This window comes from Natrix helvetica (assembly GCF_964273705.1).
Source record: "Natrix helvetica genome assembly, chromosome: Z".
Lineage (NCBI taxonomy): Eukaryota > Metazoa > Chordata > Lepidosauria > Squamata > Natricidae > Natrix > Natrix helvetica.
In genome coordinates, this window is record NC_138554.1 from 141,547,012 (window position 1) to 141,565,517 (window position 18,506).

Genomic DNA, 18,506 nt, shown 5'->3' on the forward strand with positions numbered 1-18,506 from the left:
GAGGTCTCCTGGACTTCTCTGCTTATGAAGCTCTCTCCTCTAAAGGAGACGCCAACCTTTGGTTCAGGCCTGGCGCTCCTGGAGGAGACCTCTTGGTAGTCGTGCCATCTCATCCCGTCCAGGCTGAACTGGAGGAAGAAGCTGGTTACGTAGGCATCGGAGGTCCCTGCTCCTTGGATCACGACTCCTGGGGAAGACGAAGGGAAATCAATTAATGTCCGAGAAACTCCAGACACTTGGATGCCTGCAATGGTGGAGGCATCCTGCAAGCATGATGGGGAACCTTAATATAGGAGATTTGTACAACACACACACACACTTTGTAAAGCTTCAAGGAATGGCTGGAACTGGTGATGAGGTATAAAAAGAATTTGCCATGGTGACAGCCATGACAGTGGCCATGATAGCCACAGCAAGATGGCAGCCGTGAGTTGTCCCATTCAATCCAGACCAGGCACCTACCTGTCAGATTCCTGGGCTCCCCCAAATCCACTTGGAGGAAGGGGGGCCGAGAGAGCAGCTCCGGATACACTTCTGCTGGGGGGGCCCAACCCTGCAAATCAGCCCCGGGCAGCAGGCGGCCGAGTCGAGCGGCATATGCCGGGTTCTCTGGCTGTTGTGCGGAGGCGGTGAAGCTGGCGTCCGGCAGCGATGCGATGCCCAGTGGACCGTAGCAGAGATCTGGGTAGACAGAAGACAGTTGAGGGGGCAGGAATATAATCAGAAGGGACTGAGACTCACAACCATCCCAAGACTTGCATTTCCACAACATGGTACGTGGACTTCCTTACCGCCGAGCGGAGGCAGGGGGTATGTGCTGAGTGGAGGAGCCGTGGGAAAGGGTGCAGAGCTGGCTTGGGTGGTCCCCAGGGGTCCCAGAGGCAGAGCGCTTGGGATGGCTGTCTGGTTCTCCCCTGCAACAAAGCACAGAAGGCATCCGACAGGGTAGGGAGGAGGCATCCATTATGAGTACCACTATGGCAGCCGCCTACCAAAGTGACTGACACCGTCAAGGGATATGGAAATCACTCATAGGAATCTGATCCCACGAAGGCTGAAGTAGCCACTGTTCCCAACTCACATGTGGTCTGTTGGGAGCGTCCCAGTGCAATCTGGCTGGGCCAATTCGGAAGCCACAAACAGCTCCAGACCAAGGTTCAGGTGGACCAAAATGTGGGATGTTGTGTGAACACAGCTACTAGTAACCAGGCTTTCTGAGGGGTGGATTTCGATTCCCAGAATACCCCCAGCTAGCAAGTTATAAGATGGATGTACTTCAATTAGCAGAATTCCCCACTTTAAAATGGGTGGATTTCGATTCCCAGAATTCCCCAGCCAGCATACTTTAAGAGGAGTGGACTTCAACTCCCAGAATTCCCCAGCTAGTATGTTTTAAGAGGGGTAGACTTCCACTCCCAGCATGCCAAGTGAATTCTGGGAGTTGGTCTGAACATCTTAAAGCTGGCAAGATTGAACAATACTCCGTATCTCTTCACAAATGTGGCCCACCATAGTAGTGGCAATACGGAACTTGTGCTATCTCTGCCCCATGTCTGCCCCCCACTTTTAGGACTTACCCCCTTCCATGCAGTAACAACAGGTGTCCGCTCGGCCCTTCACCAACACCCGGCCCTGTGAGACAGAAGGAGGAGGATCAACATAAGGATCAGACACCTCGGGCGGGCGAAGAAGAAGGAAGGGGGCAAACTCACCTCGGGGCAGCCCACCGCACTGTAGGGACAGTACTGGGAGCATTGGACGGTGAGATTCGGCAAACACTGGCACACTTGGCATTGTCCCGAACGCCAGCGGTCACCAATGGCATGAGTCCGGCCGTGGTGTTCGCACTCTTCGCATGGCTCCGTCTGGCATCTGCAGAGGATTGGAAGGAGACACCTTTGACCCACACGAGGTAGAATGGAAGGATGGGCATCCTCCTTGCAAGGAGAAGATAAGAGGAAGGTAGAAGCTAAAACATACGATGAATGGTTGCAGGATTTGGGTATGGCTAGTCTAATGAAAACAAGGACCAGGGGGACAGGTTTAGCAGTCTTCCAATATTGGGGAGACTGCCCCAAAGAAGAGGGGGTCCACTTATTTTCCAAGTCGTTGGAAGGAATGGAAACTAACCGAGGAGGGAAGCAACCTGGAATTGAAGAGAAACCTACTAGTAGGGAAGACAATTAACCAGTGGAACTGCTTGCCACCAGAAGTTATGGGTGTTCCAATACTGGAGGTTTTCAAGGAGAGATTGCGCAGTCATTTGTTCAGAATGGTAGAGCAGTGGTCCCCAAATGTTACAACTTGATGGCCCGGCGTGGAGGGAGGAGAAACGGGAACTGGCCCACACTAGTGGTAGGTTGGTACACGCATATGCGAAGGCCAATTAGTCGTGCAGCCCGGTTCCAACACACACACACACACACACACACACACACACACGGTAGGAGATGATCAGGTGGATCCCGAGATTGGGATCAAATGCATCATTTGTTAGGGGTCCCTACACTCCCAAAAGTTCAGCCTCCCACTTTGAAGTTCGTCAACTGTGGTGCCAATTTGCCTTGACCGTTAGTAGATCAGATTCTTGCATGAAGATAATCTCCACCTACAACCATAATGGAACCGAGAAGTTACATCGGTAAGTGAGAAATTTGTGAAGTGAGTTGTGCCCCATTTTATGACTTTTTTTGCTCCAGTCATTAAGTGAATCCCTGCTGCTGTTCCATTAGTAACCAGGTTGTGAAACTAATCCAGCTTCTCCATTGACTTTGCAAATCAGCAGGGCAGCAAAGAGGAATGCGCGACCCCCGGGACACTGGAAACTGTCATAAACAGGACTCCCTTGCCAAGCGTCTGAATTCTGATCCTGTGCCAAAATGATTGTAAGTATGGAAAACGGCCCCCAGTCATTTTTTTAGCACTGTCATAACTTCGAATGGTCCCTAAGCAAACTAAGTTGAGGACTAGCTGTATCGGTGAACATGCAAGAAAACCACGGTGTTTTTGAACGCTGCACCCTGGTTTGTTGCTCCCGAATCCTTTGTTTGGTTTTCTGTGTGGGGTTGGGGAGGTGCTGACTCACCTCCGGGCCTTGCGATAAATGCCCCGGCACTGCCGTCCGTTGCCATGTTTGGTGGGGTTGTTGGGACTACGGAAGGACCACTGGATACTCTGCACCCCACAGGGACCCAGACATTCACCCCATGGCGACCACGCTGACCAGCCACAGTTCACTGGAGACCAAGGTAGAATACGTTTAGCATGGGGGCCAAAAATGGAAGATCCCCTCACCTCGCCCGAAGGGAGAGGGAGGGAGGGAGCCCAACGCGGGGCTGACCTGTACATTCCGGGTTCTGTCGGCAGCGTTTCATCTGTCCTTCCTGGCAAGTGCAGATCCGGCAGTTGACTTTGACCAGTTGGCCAGGCCAGTAGCGGACGCCGGCCACTTGGCAAGGGCACTCTCGTGGACGCACGCACTGCTGCTCGCTATTCAAGACCAGGCCTTCTGGACACCAGCAGCCTGCAGAGGAGAGAATAACAGGATAAGAGCATAGCTAAATCACAGAAAAACAAGGCAAGAGAAAGACAGAATAGCAGAATGACAGGATAACAGAACACCTGAATAGCAGAACAGAATAACAAAATGATAGAATAGCAGAATTGCTGAATGACCGAATTGCAGAATGACCGAATTGCAGAAGAATGACAGTAGAATGTCAGAGTAGCAGAATCACTGGATTACAGAATAGCAAAACAGAGTAGCAGAAGGACAAAATAATGGGATAGCAGAACAACAGAATAGCAGGATGACAGAATGACAGAGTTGGAAGGGATCTTGGAGGTCTTCTAATCCAACTCCTTTGCTCAAGCAGGACAAATGGGCAGAGGGTCTTCAGCAGATTCTCTGGACACCAACTTATACTGACTGACTACGCAGAGACTCAGCTACCCCTTACCTGGTCGGCAGGGCCTGTCCTTCCGGCATCGTGTTCGGCTGGAGAGCTCCGTACAGGAGGTGGGACACGGGGCACACTTCTGGCTCACTAGCTCTCCCGGGCAAGTGGAGGCATTGAGACAGTCCTCGCGTTGACACAACTCTGCAAAGAGAAGAAGCTGAGAGATGTGTCTACTTGCGGGTCAATCTTTCAATCAATCAGAATCAATCAATCAATCATAATAGAGCTGGACGGGACCTTGGAGGTCTTCTAGTCGAGGCCCCTGCTCCAGCAGGAGACCATGAACCATTTCAGACAGGTAGCTGTCCAATTTTTTCTTAAAAGCCTCCAGTGATGAAACCCCTACAATTGGGGTATCAAATGCAATCCCATCACAGGACACATCAGGAGTTTGTTTGTCCTTGGGGGGCTGAGGTGGGCGTGGCCTGGTCATCACGGATGACTGGATGGGCATGGCCTGGTCCGGGATGGCAGGGGCTAGTTGGCCCCGCTGGCCAATTCCTCAGCCTACTGAGCCCGGAGGCAGCCCGCAGACCATGTGTTTGACACATCTGCCATACAACCTCTAATGGCAAACTGCTCCACTGGTTAATTGTCCTATTTGTGTTCATTGTCACTATGTGCTGGGCAGAGCATGGAGGCATCTCCTGTCATTCTGCAGGGCAAAAATGAATGTCCGGTAGAGGTGGTCCTTGGGTTACGACTGCAATTAAGGGGTACTGCATGTCAAAAACGGTCGTAAGTCACATTTTTCAGCACTGCTATCACTTTGGACACTAAACAAATGGTTGTAAGTCAAGGACTAGCTATAGTGATTACCCCATCCCACTTTCCGTCGTTTGTTCACCCATAATCCCCGACTGACTTACGGATTTCTATCGAACCGGTAGATCCGTCTGGCCCTTCGGTGCAGTGGCGTCCCCCATTCTGGGATGGGAGGCATTCACGGTGACGCACCACCACCCCGCGGCAGTCCTCGGTGCAGTTGGACCACATGGCCCATTCGCGCCACTGGCCATCAACTTTTCGGGTGAGAGAGAGAGAAAGATTAGGGGCTGCCTTGGAGAAAGTGTCCCTGCGAAGGTAGCATCTCCAATGTCCAAGGTGTCAGGAGCTACGGAGGAAACTGATCACTGAACGGCTGAAGACGAAACCAGGAGAGGATCAAGTGTCCTCACCAAAATGTGTTGAATGTGTGAACGGAGTCCATTAACAGGAGGTAGGGGTCCCAAAGCCCGGTCTTACCGGGGCAAGCCACTAGGAAGCACTGCTGGGCCTGGGTCTCCTCTCCAAGGCAGTGACGGAGGACGTCGTCTGCTCGCCGCGTGCAGCTCCTCCGGCGGATCTGGAGTCCAGTGCCACATGAGCGGCTGCACATGCTCCAGGCTGCCCAGGGGGTCCAGAGGCCACAGTCCCGCTCATCGGAGGGCAGCCAACCTGAAGCCTCTGTGCCATCCGCGCAGTTGGCCAGACCGTTGCACACCTGTAAGAACACACAACAGGAACGGGCGTGAGAGGGCTCTGAAAATAGGAAACGCGGGAGCCCCTCCAAACTGCCCTCCTCTTCTGCCACCTCAAAGCCATTAGGAATCACAGGATAATCACAGAGTTGGAAGGGACCCTGGGGGTCATCTAGTCTGGTGATCTTCAACCTTTCCAGCATTGTGGACTGGCTGATGGGGATGGTTCCATGTGAGAGGCAGCTAGGAGCGCATGTGCACAGCACCTCTTGCATGCATAGCAGGCAGGGAAGAAAGTGCACGCATGTATCTCCATTTGTGCAAAAGGCGAGCATGTGCGCCCACCACTCACACTAACAGAGCTGTGTACATGTTGTGTACGTGCACTCGCTCCCTGCTTACACAATCCAATTCTGAACAGGCTGGTGGTGGGCTACAGCCTAGGGGTGACCCCTGATCTAGTCTGTGCCCTAAATCCAACAAAATGAAACTCAATGTAGAGAAAAGTAAAGTCTTACACTTAGGCAAGAAAAACCAAAATGACCCATATAGACTGGGTGAAACCAGGCTTCATAGCGGTCACTGTGAGAGGGATCTTGGAGTCTTAGTGGACAACCAGCTAAATAGGATCCAGCCCTGTGTGGCAGCAGCCAAAAAAGCCAATGCAATCCTAAATTGCATGAACAGTGGGGTACAATACAGATCGTGAGGTACTACCGTATTTTTCAGAGTATAAGACGTTCCAAAGTATAAGACACACCTAGATTTTGGGGAGGAAAACAGGGGGAGGGAATCTGCTTCTGCCTCCCAGCAATTTGCCTCCTTGCAACAAACAGCAAACAGTATAGACAATATACACTTTGTGGTGTTACTTTTCAGGCTACACTTGTACAGATGCTTGTTTCTGGAAGTATACATTATTCTCTGCTATTTAAAGGAAGATACAATAGCACTGGGCCTCTTCAGATCAAGCATTTATTTTAAAAAGCTTCTTCATTTTGTTAAGTTGTCTAGAACAACAAGAAAGCAGTCTTTAAAGACTAATCATTTGAACATTCTATAGGCATTTACAGTTATTGACTAACCTCCTTGCAGCAAACAGCCTGATTAGCACAAGAAAAAAAAAATCGCCCTCTTTCTCCAAGCAATTTGTGCAACAAACAGCAAGTTTCACTTTCAATTTCAGAAGGGGCCTCCCGATCATCAGCTGTTTCAGGCTGCAAGGATTGCCATAGCCTACAGCCGCTTCCGCAAGCCCCATTTCCCCAGTTTGCTGCAAGGAGGTAAATTGCTGGGAGGCACAGGCCAAGAGATGGGGGATGGTGGGTGGGTGGGTCTACATTCAGTGTATAAGGCGCCCCCAATTTATCACCCTCTTTTAGGGTTATGGTTATGGTAATACCACTCTGTAAAGCCTTAGTAAGACCACACCTAGAATTCTGCATCCAGTTTTGGTCACCATACTATAAAAAAGAGGTTGAGACTCTAGAAAAAGTGCAGAGAAGAGCAACTAGGATGATGAGGGGACTGGAGGCTCAAACATACGCTGAACGGTTGCAGGAACTGGGCATGGCTAGTCTAGTGAAGAGAAGGACCAGGGGAGACATGAGAGCAGTCTTCCAATATATTGTTTTTTGAAACAAAGGTTTTTTTTGTTTTTTTGTGGCACATTTTGACTTCTTTTATAAGCAAAGTGTTGCCCAAGTTTTCCCCCTTAACATCTTCTCATACGCATAGTTCCTTTTACATCATATTTTCATTTCCAATTTCAGCTATATTAAATTTCTTTTGATAAACAATATCATTATTTGCCCCTCCAATTTTAATCAAATTTAATATTTCGTTTCCATCCATTATTTTATTTTACTATAGATAACATATATCCTCAAATTTATTTCTTTGTGGTAAACATATCATTTAGTTAATTATCCGCAATTACTAGTATCAATCTATTTCCCCCACATCATATTAGCTATATACCATTGACAATGTTAACATATTTCATTTTGTTCTACTAGTAAATTCTTTCCCTTTCCTAAACATTTTCTCTTGGTCTTCCAATATTTGAGGGGCTGCCACAGAGAGGAGGAGTTAGGGGGTCAAGCTATTCTCCAAGGCACCCGAAGGCCAGAGAAGGAACAATGGATGGAAACTGACCAAGGAGAGATTGAACCCTGGAAATAAGGAGGGATTTTCTGACAGTGAGTACAATCAACCAAGGGAACAGAAGTTGCCTTCGGAAGTTGTGGGGGCTTCATCACTGGAGGCTTTCAAGAAGAGACTGGACTGCCCTCTGCCAGAAAGGGTGTAGGGTCTCCTGCTTGGGTGTGGGGTTGGACTAGATGACCTGCAAGGTCCCTTCCAACTCAGGTCACCTGAGTGGTTGTCCAATCTCTTCTTACAAACTTCCGCAGGGGTGGAGCAACTACAAGGAGTGTCTCCAGCTCTGCCCAAGAGCGTCTGCAGACGACCGTCTCCGCCCCAGAACGATGGGCCGAGCCGTTACATGGGGGGCTTTGTGTTCCCGCCCTCCGTGACGTTGGGCAGACTTTCATCCTCTCTACGTTACTTGGGAACGACTAAAGGCCGGAGGGTAGAAAGGAAAGACGGAGGAACGGTGGTATGACAGGGCAAGAGAGCAGACCGAAAGCCTATGCCTCGACTTACAACCGGTTGTTTAGCGATGGTTCAAAGTTACGACCGATCCCCCAAACAAGACTTACGACCCAGTCCTGAAATTCTGACGGCCGTCTCCCTTGTGATCACACGACCATACGACGGCTACCGGCAACGGACTCACATTACAGTCCTTGGGCAGCGTCTTGCAGCCCCATTTTACCATTTGGGGGGAAGGGGGGGGCGGGGCGGGACAAAAAGTGGTGTTTATTTTGCTTTTCAGCAAAAGTGCCCAATAATGAATCATGGGTTCAGTTAACAACTGCTGAAAAATAGATCGAAAAATGAAGTTGACTGTGTGGGTGACCGGTGTCACAATGGACTTCCCATCATAATGAGCAAATTCCGTTACGGTTGTAAGTCGAGGACTGTCTGTCCATTACATCAGAGGCTCTGACCACTGGACTTGTGGGTAACCTTCTTTACGATGTTGCAACTTACGACCATAAATGGGCAGGCTCCATGATAGGTTGATGACTGCATTATGCACTACATTACTCTATTCTATTTAATATTCTAGTCTGTTATTATACTATTCTATTGTAATATTTTTTTATGGATCATCCTCAACATATGGTCACAAGAGAGCCCTGAATTTCTATTGCTAAGCATGACATTGCTAAGTGAGTTTTGCCCTGTTTTACAACCTGCCTCACCACCGTCGTTAAGTGAATCTCTGCGGGTGTTATGTTAGTCACAGAGTTGTTAAGCGAATCCGGCTTCCCCGTCGACTTTGCTCGTCAGAAGGGTTGCAAAAATGGGATCACGTGACCCCCGGGATGTTGCGACCGTCATAACTGCAAGTCAGCTGTCAAGCATCTGAATACTGATCACGTGAGTACGGGGATAGCACGAGGGTGGAAAACTGTCCTAAGACACTGTAGTGCCGTTGTAACTTTGAACGGTCGCTAAACAAATTGTTATACGTGGAGGACTACCTGTGCCGTCATTGTGGTGTTATTATTATAGATTCCGTAATCTATCTGGAAGCTATATCAGTGAATAAAGGAATGAAACAGCAATGAAAAGAAGAAGTGCTGAGACATGGGAGACGAGAAGGGGCAAGGACCTGACTCCTCCTTTTAATCATCATCTCCTTTTAACGACCCCATAATCTCTTGCAGGATGGAGTCTAGGCAACTGAATGGAGCGAGCAGGCTGTTTACTGGCCAAATGCCTTTCCTGTTGCCAGTACGGAGTTTTGTTCAGCAGATGTATTCTCAGTGTGCCCAGAGAGAGAAATATCTTCCTCTACTTAGGATTGAACTCACAGCCTCCTGATTGTGAGGCAAGAGCTCCATCTCTAGGCTATCACACCACTCATCCAACTCCTCACTGCACCTGTTTAAAGGCAATACAGGTGCCGTCACCGCAGGAATATTCCGGACATGGTCCGACCGTCTGATTCCTTCCGCCTGGTGGAGCCACCGGGATTTCTGTTGTGGTCAGAATGAGCAGCCATTAGAACCAGCAGTACCTCCCCACCCATCATCCACTCCCTCCATCATTCAAAAGGCATCCATTTCCTTATGTCTTAAATACGATAAAAGGATTATTAACAGATTATTTTATCTGTTGACTTTTTTTTAATATAGTGAACTAATGCCAGGACGTTTGGATCGATAGATAAATAAATTTCCACGTCTTTTTAGGTAACACAGTATTTATATCCAATGTAAACGGGAAAGTGTTACAATTCCTTCTTGAGCTGTTACGCGAGGGGAGGAGGAGAATGTGTCAGATAGTTCTGACATCTTTTCATATCGTGTGATCGTGTGCGATTGTGTAATTGTGCAATTCAATTGGGCAATCATTATTGTGACTGCAGGCTGCGGCAAAAGGGAGTGGTTGCCATTGCTTGCCATGCAGTGGTGTGACCAAGGGTGTGTGTGTGTACCCCTACTGTCAAAACGTCAAATTGACATTGTATGTACCCTGCTGGTAGGTCCATCAGTCGTAAACTGAGGACTACCTGTACACGAGGAACCTATTTCGATTATTTAAATTGAGTTAAATCTTCAGGAAGTGCAAAATGGAGGGGGCGGTTTGATTGGAAATTTAAAGTGCCCCCCCTCTGGGTACACTCAATCCCTTCCTGTCATCCCATCCAGATTTTGCATCCTTTCCCGAAAATTGACTCAGCTGCACTTACCGCAGGCAAGCTCATCTTCTCCCTGGGAGCAATCGGGCGAGCCGTCGCACACCCGGGACACGTTGATGCACATCCGGTCGTTGCAGATGAAGAACCCGGGACAAGGGGGGATCTGCGTGGAGCCTACCTCCAATACAAAGAAGAGTTGTTGCCTTCATCATCGTCATCCTGTTCTTCCCGCAGGTGCAGGGTCCGCTTTTCAGATCGACAGAGATGCCATTTTGTATGATCAAATGCTGCCGGTCTAGGACAACTCGCCCTGCCCAACTCGCTCCAGTCAACTCACCGCGGGATAACTCACTGCAGCTGGCTGTCTGCAGACAACTCAACGTGGTACAATTGAACTCAGGATAACTCAAGAGAGGGACAAGCAAACTGCAGCGGGCCTTGGTCTTGCTCTAAGTCTGGACCTTCGCAGGTTGACGTTCGCAGTCCTCAAGGCTGGGGGGAGTTGCAATTCGGTTCTCCCTCATTTCAGTTATCCTGCATTGAATTTTCCCGTGGCGAGTTGTCTGAGGACAGTCGGCCAGAAAACATCAGCAGGGAAGCGTTGTGCCATTCTGCCAATGCAGCATCTGGCTCCAACTGGCTATTTTTCATCTCCACATTTATTGTGTCTTGACATTTTTGCTTGGGTCTTGTTTAGTTGGGCTTGAATGAGAAAAGGACCCCAGAGCAGGGGTGTCAAAGGCCCATGGGTCGGGTGCAGCCCACGATGTGATCGGACTCGGCCCACGGGGCCATCCTGGACAATGAAAGGCGCTGGCCCGCAACCCTTTGGCCTGGTTTATCTACATCGCTTCAGCCCAGTGTACCCGATGCAAAGAGGAAAGATCAGGCCAGCGTGGTTTCAGCCCCCTCTACCCAATGCAAGCAGGAAACATGCCAGGAGTTTGGAGAGTGGTGTCAAGCTGGCCATGCCCACCCAGTTGGCCATGCCCCCCGCTCCCTGTCTCCGAGGTCAACCATGAAATTGAGTTTGGCACCCCTGCCCAAGAGAAATGGAGGAACGTGGGCCAAGGGTGCTCCCGGGAGAAGAGAGCACTCACCGCAGGTGTCAATGCTCTCATCGGACTGGTCCTGGCAGTGTGGGATGCCGTCACAGAGCTGTTGGTAGTGGATGCACTCTGCCCCATGGGCACAAGGAAACTGGTCCAGTTCGCACGTGCGGTTGCAGCGGAGTTCATCACTGCCATCGAGGCAATCCGCTTCGTTGTCACACACCCAGCCCCGCGGCTGGCACTCCCCGCTGTGGCAGTGGAACTCGTATCGCCCGCAGGGTGGCCCTGCACGGATGGGCAGAAGATCACATACCCTTTACAACCGTGTTACCAACGTAAGAACTGCGGTGGCTGAATGAACAACCAGGGCAAGAAAAGTCACAAAATGGGACATAACTCACTTAACAACTGTCTCCCTTAGCAACAGAAATTTTGGGCTCAATTGTGGTCTACCTGTATCGGGTAAATTGATTGATGGCTTAAAGCAGGGGTGGGTTCCGTCTGGCACTACTGTCAGTTCAGTTGTGCGTGCGTGCTTGATACGTGCTGGGCGCACTTGCTCACTGCAATTAAAATTGTTCTGCACATGCAGAGAACTGAAAAACAAGCTGATGATGCTGACCGGGGAACTGGTTCAGGGGTGTTGCTGGAACCGGCAGTGACCTGGGCCGCTATACCACTACCGGTTCGTCCAAACCAGTCAGAACGGTAGGAACCCCTCACTGGCTTAAAGGCTGGCTGGGTGATGACAGCTCCTAATCCAGAAGGTCACATACCACACAATGTCTGACGATCCTCAGATCCCTCGAGGCGGCTTACCCAGGGTCCTGTTGACGACAGGCTGATGGGTTCCAGGAAAAGCTGGCGGAACGGTGGGCACAAGAGGGGTGCTCTGTATCCCTGGACACCGAGACGGGTCCTCATCAGTACCATCGTCACAGTCGCGTACCCCGTCACACACCTGCGTACGGCTCACACAAGTGGCATTTGCACAAACTAGTTGGCCCGGAGCGCACATCACCGGACCTATAATAAGATGGGGAATTCATTGTTTAGGTTGGTGGTCTGAAGCGGGGGGGAGGGGGAAAAGAAGAGCTGATTTGTGGGAGGGGCAAGTGGATGTACCCATGCATCCCCATGACGTTTATAGCAATGGTCACGCAAATGGAGCCACAATCCCCTCCGATGAGGCTTGTGCGAGTTGGGCCGCAGCCACCTGGGATGAGGCTTGCACAAGAGGGGCCACAGGTGCCTGTGATGAGGATAGCGCGAGTGGAGCCACGGGAGCCTGGGGTAAGGCTCGCACAAGTAGAGTTGTGCGCATACGTGGAGGTGTGCACACCAGCCGGCCATTCAGGTTGGGGACCTCTGGTCTAGATGACTTATATAGACTCATCTAACTCTTGACATAACTTATTGATGGACAAAGAATTAGCTTAACCATGGTTCTTCATCTGTCCTGGTGGATCCTGGATCAGTCTCAGACCATTGTTTGTTTGTTTGTTTATTGGATTTATATGCCGCCTTTTTCCCAAAGGCTCAGGACGGCGTACAACATTAAAAAAACCACAAATTACAAAAGTTTAAAAGGAAATTAAATAAAGTCTCCAAAAACAAACCCAATTAATATGAACAATAACATTTTAAAAATTAGATTAAAATTAACAACTAAATTAATCAATTTATTTTATTTTATTCAAGCCAGGCCGGCTTGCTGGAAAAGCCAACTTTTTAGGGCGCATCGGAAGGACCGGAGGTCGGGGATTATGGGAAGCTCCGGGGGCAGCTCATTCCAGAGGGAAGGCGCTCCCACAGAGAAGGCTCTCCCCCTGGGGGTCCAGCCGACACTGCCTGGCCGACGGCACCCTGAGGAGGCCAACTCTGTGGGATCGCACATTGTCTACTCCACCTCATAGGGATTGGCCCAAAGCCACCCAGATGGCTTTCACACCTAAGGTGGGACTAGATCTCCCAGTCTCCTGGGGTTTGGCCCTAAGTCACTAATTGGCTTCCGTGCTGAGGCGAGACTAAAACTCACTTTCACTTAGTCATTGCTCCAAGGTCTCCCAGCTATCTTTCATGCCTAAGATGGGACTAAAACTCACCATCTCCTGGTGATTGGCCCAAAGTCTCCCAGCTATCTTTTATGCCTGGCAGGACTAGAACTCACACTCTACTGGTTTCCAGGGACCTCCTTAGCCACTAGACCTATTCTGCCTCCTGGTCATTGGTGCAAAATTACCTAGTTGGCTTTTGTGTTGAGGTGGGACTAGAACTCCCAGTCTCCTGGTAATTGGCCCAAAGTCACCCAGCCGGCTTTCATGCCTAATTTAGGACTAGAACTCCCAATCGGTTTTCATGCTTAAGGCAGGACTAGAACTCACAGTCCCCTGGTTTCTAGGCAGTACCTTACCCACTGCACTGAGCTGGCTCCTTAATTAATAAATTAATCATACATACTAACACAAGCAAATGCCCACCTGGGCAGAAAGCCTCATCCATGCCAGAGGGACAGTTCTGCTGACCGTTGCAAACCAGAGCTTTGGGAAGGCACTGACCACTCGGGCACTGGAACTCTCCAGGAGGGCAGGTGCAGTCACGTTCATCGCTAAAATCACCGCAGTCGTCATGGCCATCGCAGCGGTGCAGGTATGGCAAGCAGCGCCCAGCTGCACAATGGAACTCGCTCAGCCTGCAAGCTGGTCCACAATCTGAGACAGGGGCAAGGAGAGAGAAGATGTTTTGGGTGGGGGGGCTAGCAAAATTGGGTGAGTTCTCCACGTTTTTTAATTCATTAGGATTAATTCAAATAAAAGAACAGGAGGCTGTGAATTCGATCCTAGATAGAGGCAGGTATTTCTCCCTCTGGGCACACCAAGAATGTATCTGCTAAACAGAACTCCGCATTGGCAACAGGTACGGCATCCGGCCATTAAACACTCTGCTAGCTCCATTCAGTTGCCTGGACTCCACCCAAGGGATTATGGGGGTCATTAAAAGAATCTGATGACGACTTAAAATAAAAGAATGTCTGAATTTAGATTACCTGACCAGAGGGATGCTGCGATCGTCGTAAGTGTGAAAAACTGTTGTGAGTCACTTTTTTCAGTGCCATTGTAACTTGGAATGGTCACAAAACATGTTGCAAGGTAAAGATTACCTGTACAACACCAGAATCCAGGAAGGCCAACAAAAATGGGCATGGAAATTCCAGAGCCTTTTTTCAAGAGACCAGGGGCCCTTCGGGCAGACAGGAGACACCAAGGGCTGCCATGGATGCGGCTTCCTCTTTCCCTGCCTGTTTCGGCCCTCTTCCCCCTAGCAACCCTCCCAGACTCGATCAGAATAGAAGCTGGAAGGGAGCTTAGAGGTCTTCCAGTCCAGCCCCCCGCTCAGCAGGAGACCCTATGCATTTCAGACAAGGGACTGTCCAGCCTCTTCTTAAAAACCTCCTGGGATGGAGCACCCACAACGTCTAGTGGCAAGCAGTTCCATTGACCAATTGTCCTCACTGTTGGAAGAGAGGGAAGGAAGGAAGGAAAAGAAAAGGAGGGAGGGAGGAGACAAGGGAGGAAGGAAGAGAGAGAGGGAGGGAGGGAGGAAAGAAGGAAAAGATGGAGGGAGGGAGGAAAAGAGGAAATGAGGGAGAGGGGAGGGAGGGAGAAAGGAAGGAATGAAAGAAAGAAAGGAGGAATGGTGGGAGGAAGGGAGGAAGGAAGAGAGGGAGGGAGGGAGGGAGGAAAAGATGGAAGGAGGGAGGAAAGAAAGGAGGGAGAGAGAAGGGAGGAAGGAATGAAAGAAAGGAGGGAGAGTGGGAGAAAAGAAAGAAGGAAGGAAGGAAAAGATGGAGGGAGGGAGGACAGAAGGAAAGAAGGGAGGGAGGAAGGAGGGAAAGGAGAGAAAGTGAGAAAAGGGAGGAATGGAAGAAAGGAGGGAGAGCGGGAGGGAGGAAAGAAGGAAGGAAGGAAGGAAGGAAGGCCCTCCTTTTCGTATTTCCTCTCTCTTTCTCCTGCCTTCCTGTCTTACGGAATCAGAGGGCTGGAAGGGACCATTGAGGTCTTCTAGTCCAACTCATAGTCCAAATACCATCTGAGACAAGTGGCTGTGTTCAGTCTCTTCTTGAAAACTTCCAGTGATGGAGAGCCCACAACTTCTGGTGGCAAGCAGTTCCACTGCTTAATGGTCCTCCCTGTTAATAAGCTTCTCCTTAATTCTAGGTTGCTTCTCTCTCTGATTCGTTTCCATCCATCGTTTCTTGTCCTGCCCTCAGGGGCTTTGGAGAATAGCTTGACACCCCCCCCCCCTTTTCTTTGTGGCAGCCCCTCAAATACTGGAAGGCTGCTATCTAATGCCACCCCTAATTCTTATTTTCTTTAGACTGGCCAAATCCAAATCCCAAAAGCTCCCAGCGCAAACTCACCCGCTTCGTCTGAGGGGTCAGCAAACCCACAATCCAGCTCCCCGTCACAACGGTCCTGGCGAGCGATGCAGCGGCCGTTGTCGCACCGGAACTCCTGGGGCGAGCACCCAGGTGAGGGGCAGTCCGTTTCATCTGAGCCATCGGTGCAGTCTGCGGTGCCATCGCAGCGGTACCCCCAGGGGATGCACTGCCCACCGGCACACCGGTATTGGTCTGGAGCGCAGCTCGAGGGGCAAAATTCATCTGAACCGTCTCGACAATCATCTTCATTGTCACAAATCCAGGCCTTCGGGACGCAGCGCCCACCCGTGTGGCAAGCAAACTCCAATTCGGCGCAGTGGGAGGGGGTGCGGCAAGTCTCCAGAGGGGTGGTACACTGCCACAGGCCTGCCTCACATGAGCTGGAGGGGGGGGGAAACAGAGCATTATTGACACACAAATAGCACGGGGGGGGGCTTTTCACCTGCGCTGCGATAATCAGGACCTCGAGGGTCCCATCCTTCAGCTTGGGATCCTGAATGTGAAAGTCACATCCATAATCCCCAGCCAACGCTTCTGAGTGCCACAAACTGGCGCTGGTACTTGTTTCTATGCTCCGTGTTCCACCTGATTCTATCTTTGGGCGTGCGCTTAGGGGTACTGCCTGGTGGATGAGAATGCAAGACACGTCGAAGATGTGCCACCTGGGTCTTTACGTCCCGGCCCAAAACGTGACACCCAAAACTGCCTTCTTGTATTCAAAGTAAGTTTGTAGGGGAGAATTTTAACAATCGACGGCTGTGCAGAACCTGCAGGGGTCATAGTTTCCCTTGCTCTCCTTTCTTAAGTCAACAGGAAGTTGACCAAACTTTTAATTCTTGAGCAGAATAAGGGACTCAAAAGGAAGGTATTGGGCTGATTCCAGGGGTCTCTCCTGAGATTGCTTCCTCATTGGTCAAGTTGCCTTCCCAAAGGGGAGAGAACAAGGTCTGGTTGGTTTCACCCACCCAGCATAAAAGGGATACACAGAACGAACAAACATGGGGGACTTTCCCAACACAACAAGGGGACCTCAGTGGAATGTGTGACTGTGCAACAAATTGGGATAAGCCCACCCAACCCGTTTTCCTCCGCAGAAGGAACTCTGGTTTAATGCACGGTGTGAATGAGTGGGAGAGAGAGTAAACAACCGCATAAGAGAAGGCATAACCTGCAGCTGTGCAATGGACGGATGAAGAGACTGTCCATTGCACAGCTGCGGTAAAAAGCAACGGCGGAAGATGTGCGCTTTCAGACTTGAAAGGTTCTGTTCTTGTAGCCGTACAATCAAGTAGAATTCACTCGTGTGTTTCCTGTTTCCTGTCTATTTGGAAGGCTGACATGAACCCTCGGCCTGGGCGGAGAGATCCGTGCCAGAAGAACGAGCAGGTGAAGCCATCTCCCCCCCTGGGTACCCTCCAGTCACCAGAATGGGACAACTGGCCACAGGCAACACACTATGCAGAACTCACCACAGGCACAACTCTCCAGGCACAACTCGCCAGACGGGCAACTCACCACAGACAAGTCACAATGCACAACTCACCCAGGCATCTATCCATGCACAACTAGCCACAGACCACTCACCACAGACAGCTGGCCCCAGACAACTTGCTACAGACAACTCACTATGCACAACTCACCACAGGCAATAAATCCATGCACAACGCACCACAGACAACTCCCAATGCACAACTAGCCACAGGTAACTCACAATGCACAACTCACCACATACAACTCACCATGCACAATTCATCATGGACAACTCACCACAGGTAACTCACAATGCACAACTCACCACATACAACTCACAATGCAGAACAACACGGACAACTAGCCACAGAGTACTCGTTGTACTCAAGTCACCACAGGATGTGATGAGAACAAATGTTAGATGAATTTCAATGGAACTGTGGCCAATAATAATAATAAAAATTTAAAGAACCAATCCAGAAATCCAAGGTTTACAATAGTTCTGACGAAAAGGAGGTCATCAATAACAAACGTAGCCAAATGAAACGATTCATCCAGCATTGCCGTGTCCATGGCATGTTATCCCCTGGCGACTGGTCCTGAGGCGAGTTGGCTGAGGTGAATTGTCCTAGACCCCCATTCACACAGAACCCCTTGCCCACCACTGCTTTCTCCCGGGAGGGGCTCGAAAATGAGTCCTCTTGGTAGCCAGTGGGTGGGTTAATTGCAACACCCCCCACCTCGAAACCCCCCTTTGGCGGTCCCAGAGGGAGAGGACGAAGGGCCACAGTCTGGGAGGAATGCAGCTGAGCACCCCTTTCCCCATGATGAAGGACCCCTCCCTCAGCAGCTCCACCCCTTACCAGTTCCTGCACTCCTGCATCACCAGCGCCCCCAGTGGGAAGAGGGTGCCCTCCCAGAAGCAAGGGCATTCCGATGGATCAATGCAGCGCCCGCCTGGCAGGGGAGACAAAGAAGAGAGGCATAGGGCAAAGTGGCGGAAGGAGCAGAGGATTGTCTGCCTGAATCAGAGGGGCATCGTGTCTATCCGTGGGGTGGGAGACTTCCCTCCTGATGAGGACTCCTCTGTCAAGGACTGTCCTGTTTGTCTCCTATGGATCTGGCCAGAAGGTTTACAAGCCCCAGCAGCATAGCTAAGGCTGGGGGGACTTGACTACAGGCTAAGCAGGCAACAAATGCCCCTTCCACTCACCCTCTCTCCCTCTCTCCCTCCCTCTATTTCTCTCTTTCTCTCTCTCTGCCTCTCTCCCTCCATCCCTCTCTCCCTTTCTTTCTCTCTCCCTCTCTTTTCCCCCCTCCCTCCCTCCTTCCCCCTCCCTCCCCCTT

General features: G+C 50.4%; 1 protein-coding gene across 1 annotated transcript in view; it reads right to left on the reverse strand.

The window, feature by feature from the left end:
• Window positions 1–18,506, reverse strand: part of LOC309401625 (SCO-spondin-like) — a gene marked incomplete at its 5' end in the record, with an annotated part of 141,400 nt that overhangs the window by 89,079 nt on the left and 33,815 nt on the right. The window contains 17 exon segments of the mRNA XM_081970693.1: window positions 57–187; window positions 463–681; window positions 792–914; window positions 1,578–1,632; window positions 1,713–1,872; window positions 3,086–3,236; window positions 3,341–3,523; window positions 3,960–4,100; window positions 4,829–4,981; window positions 5,205–5,442; window positions 9,437–9,531; window positions 10,248–10,370; window positions 11,297–11,533; window positions 12,068–12,274; window positions 13,729–13,959; window positions 15,669–16,069; window positions 18,023–18,116. Coding sequence (XP_081826819.1) covers window positions 57–187; window positions 463–681; window positions 792–914; window positions 1,578–1,632; window positions 1,713–1,872; window positions 3,086–3,236; window positions 3,341–3,523; window positions 3,960–4,100; window positions 4,829–4,981; window positions 5,205–5,442; window positions 9,437–9,531; window positions 10,248–10,370; window positions 11,297–11,533; window positions 12,068–12,274; window positions 13,729–13,959; window positions 15,669–16,069; window positions 18,023–18,116 — 2,942 coding nt within the window.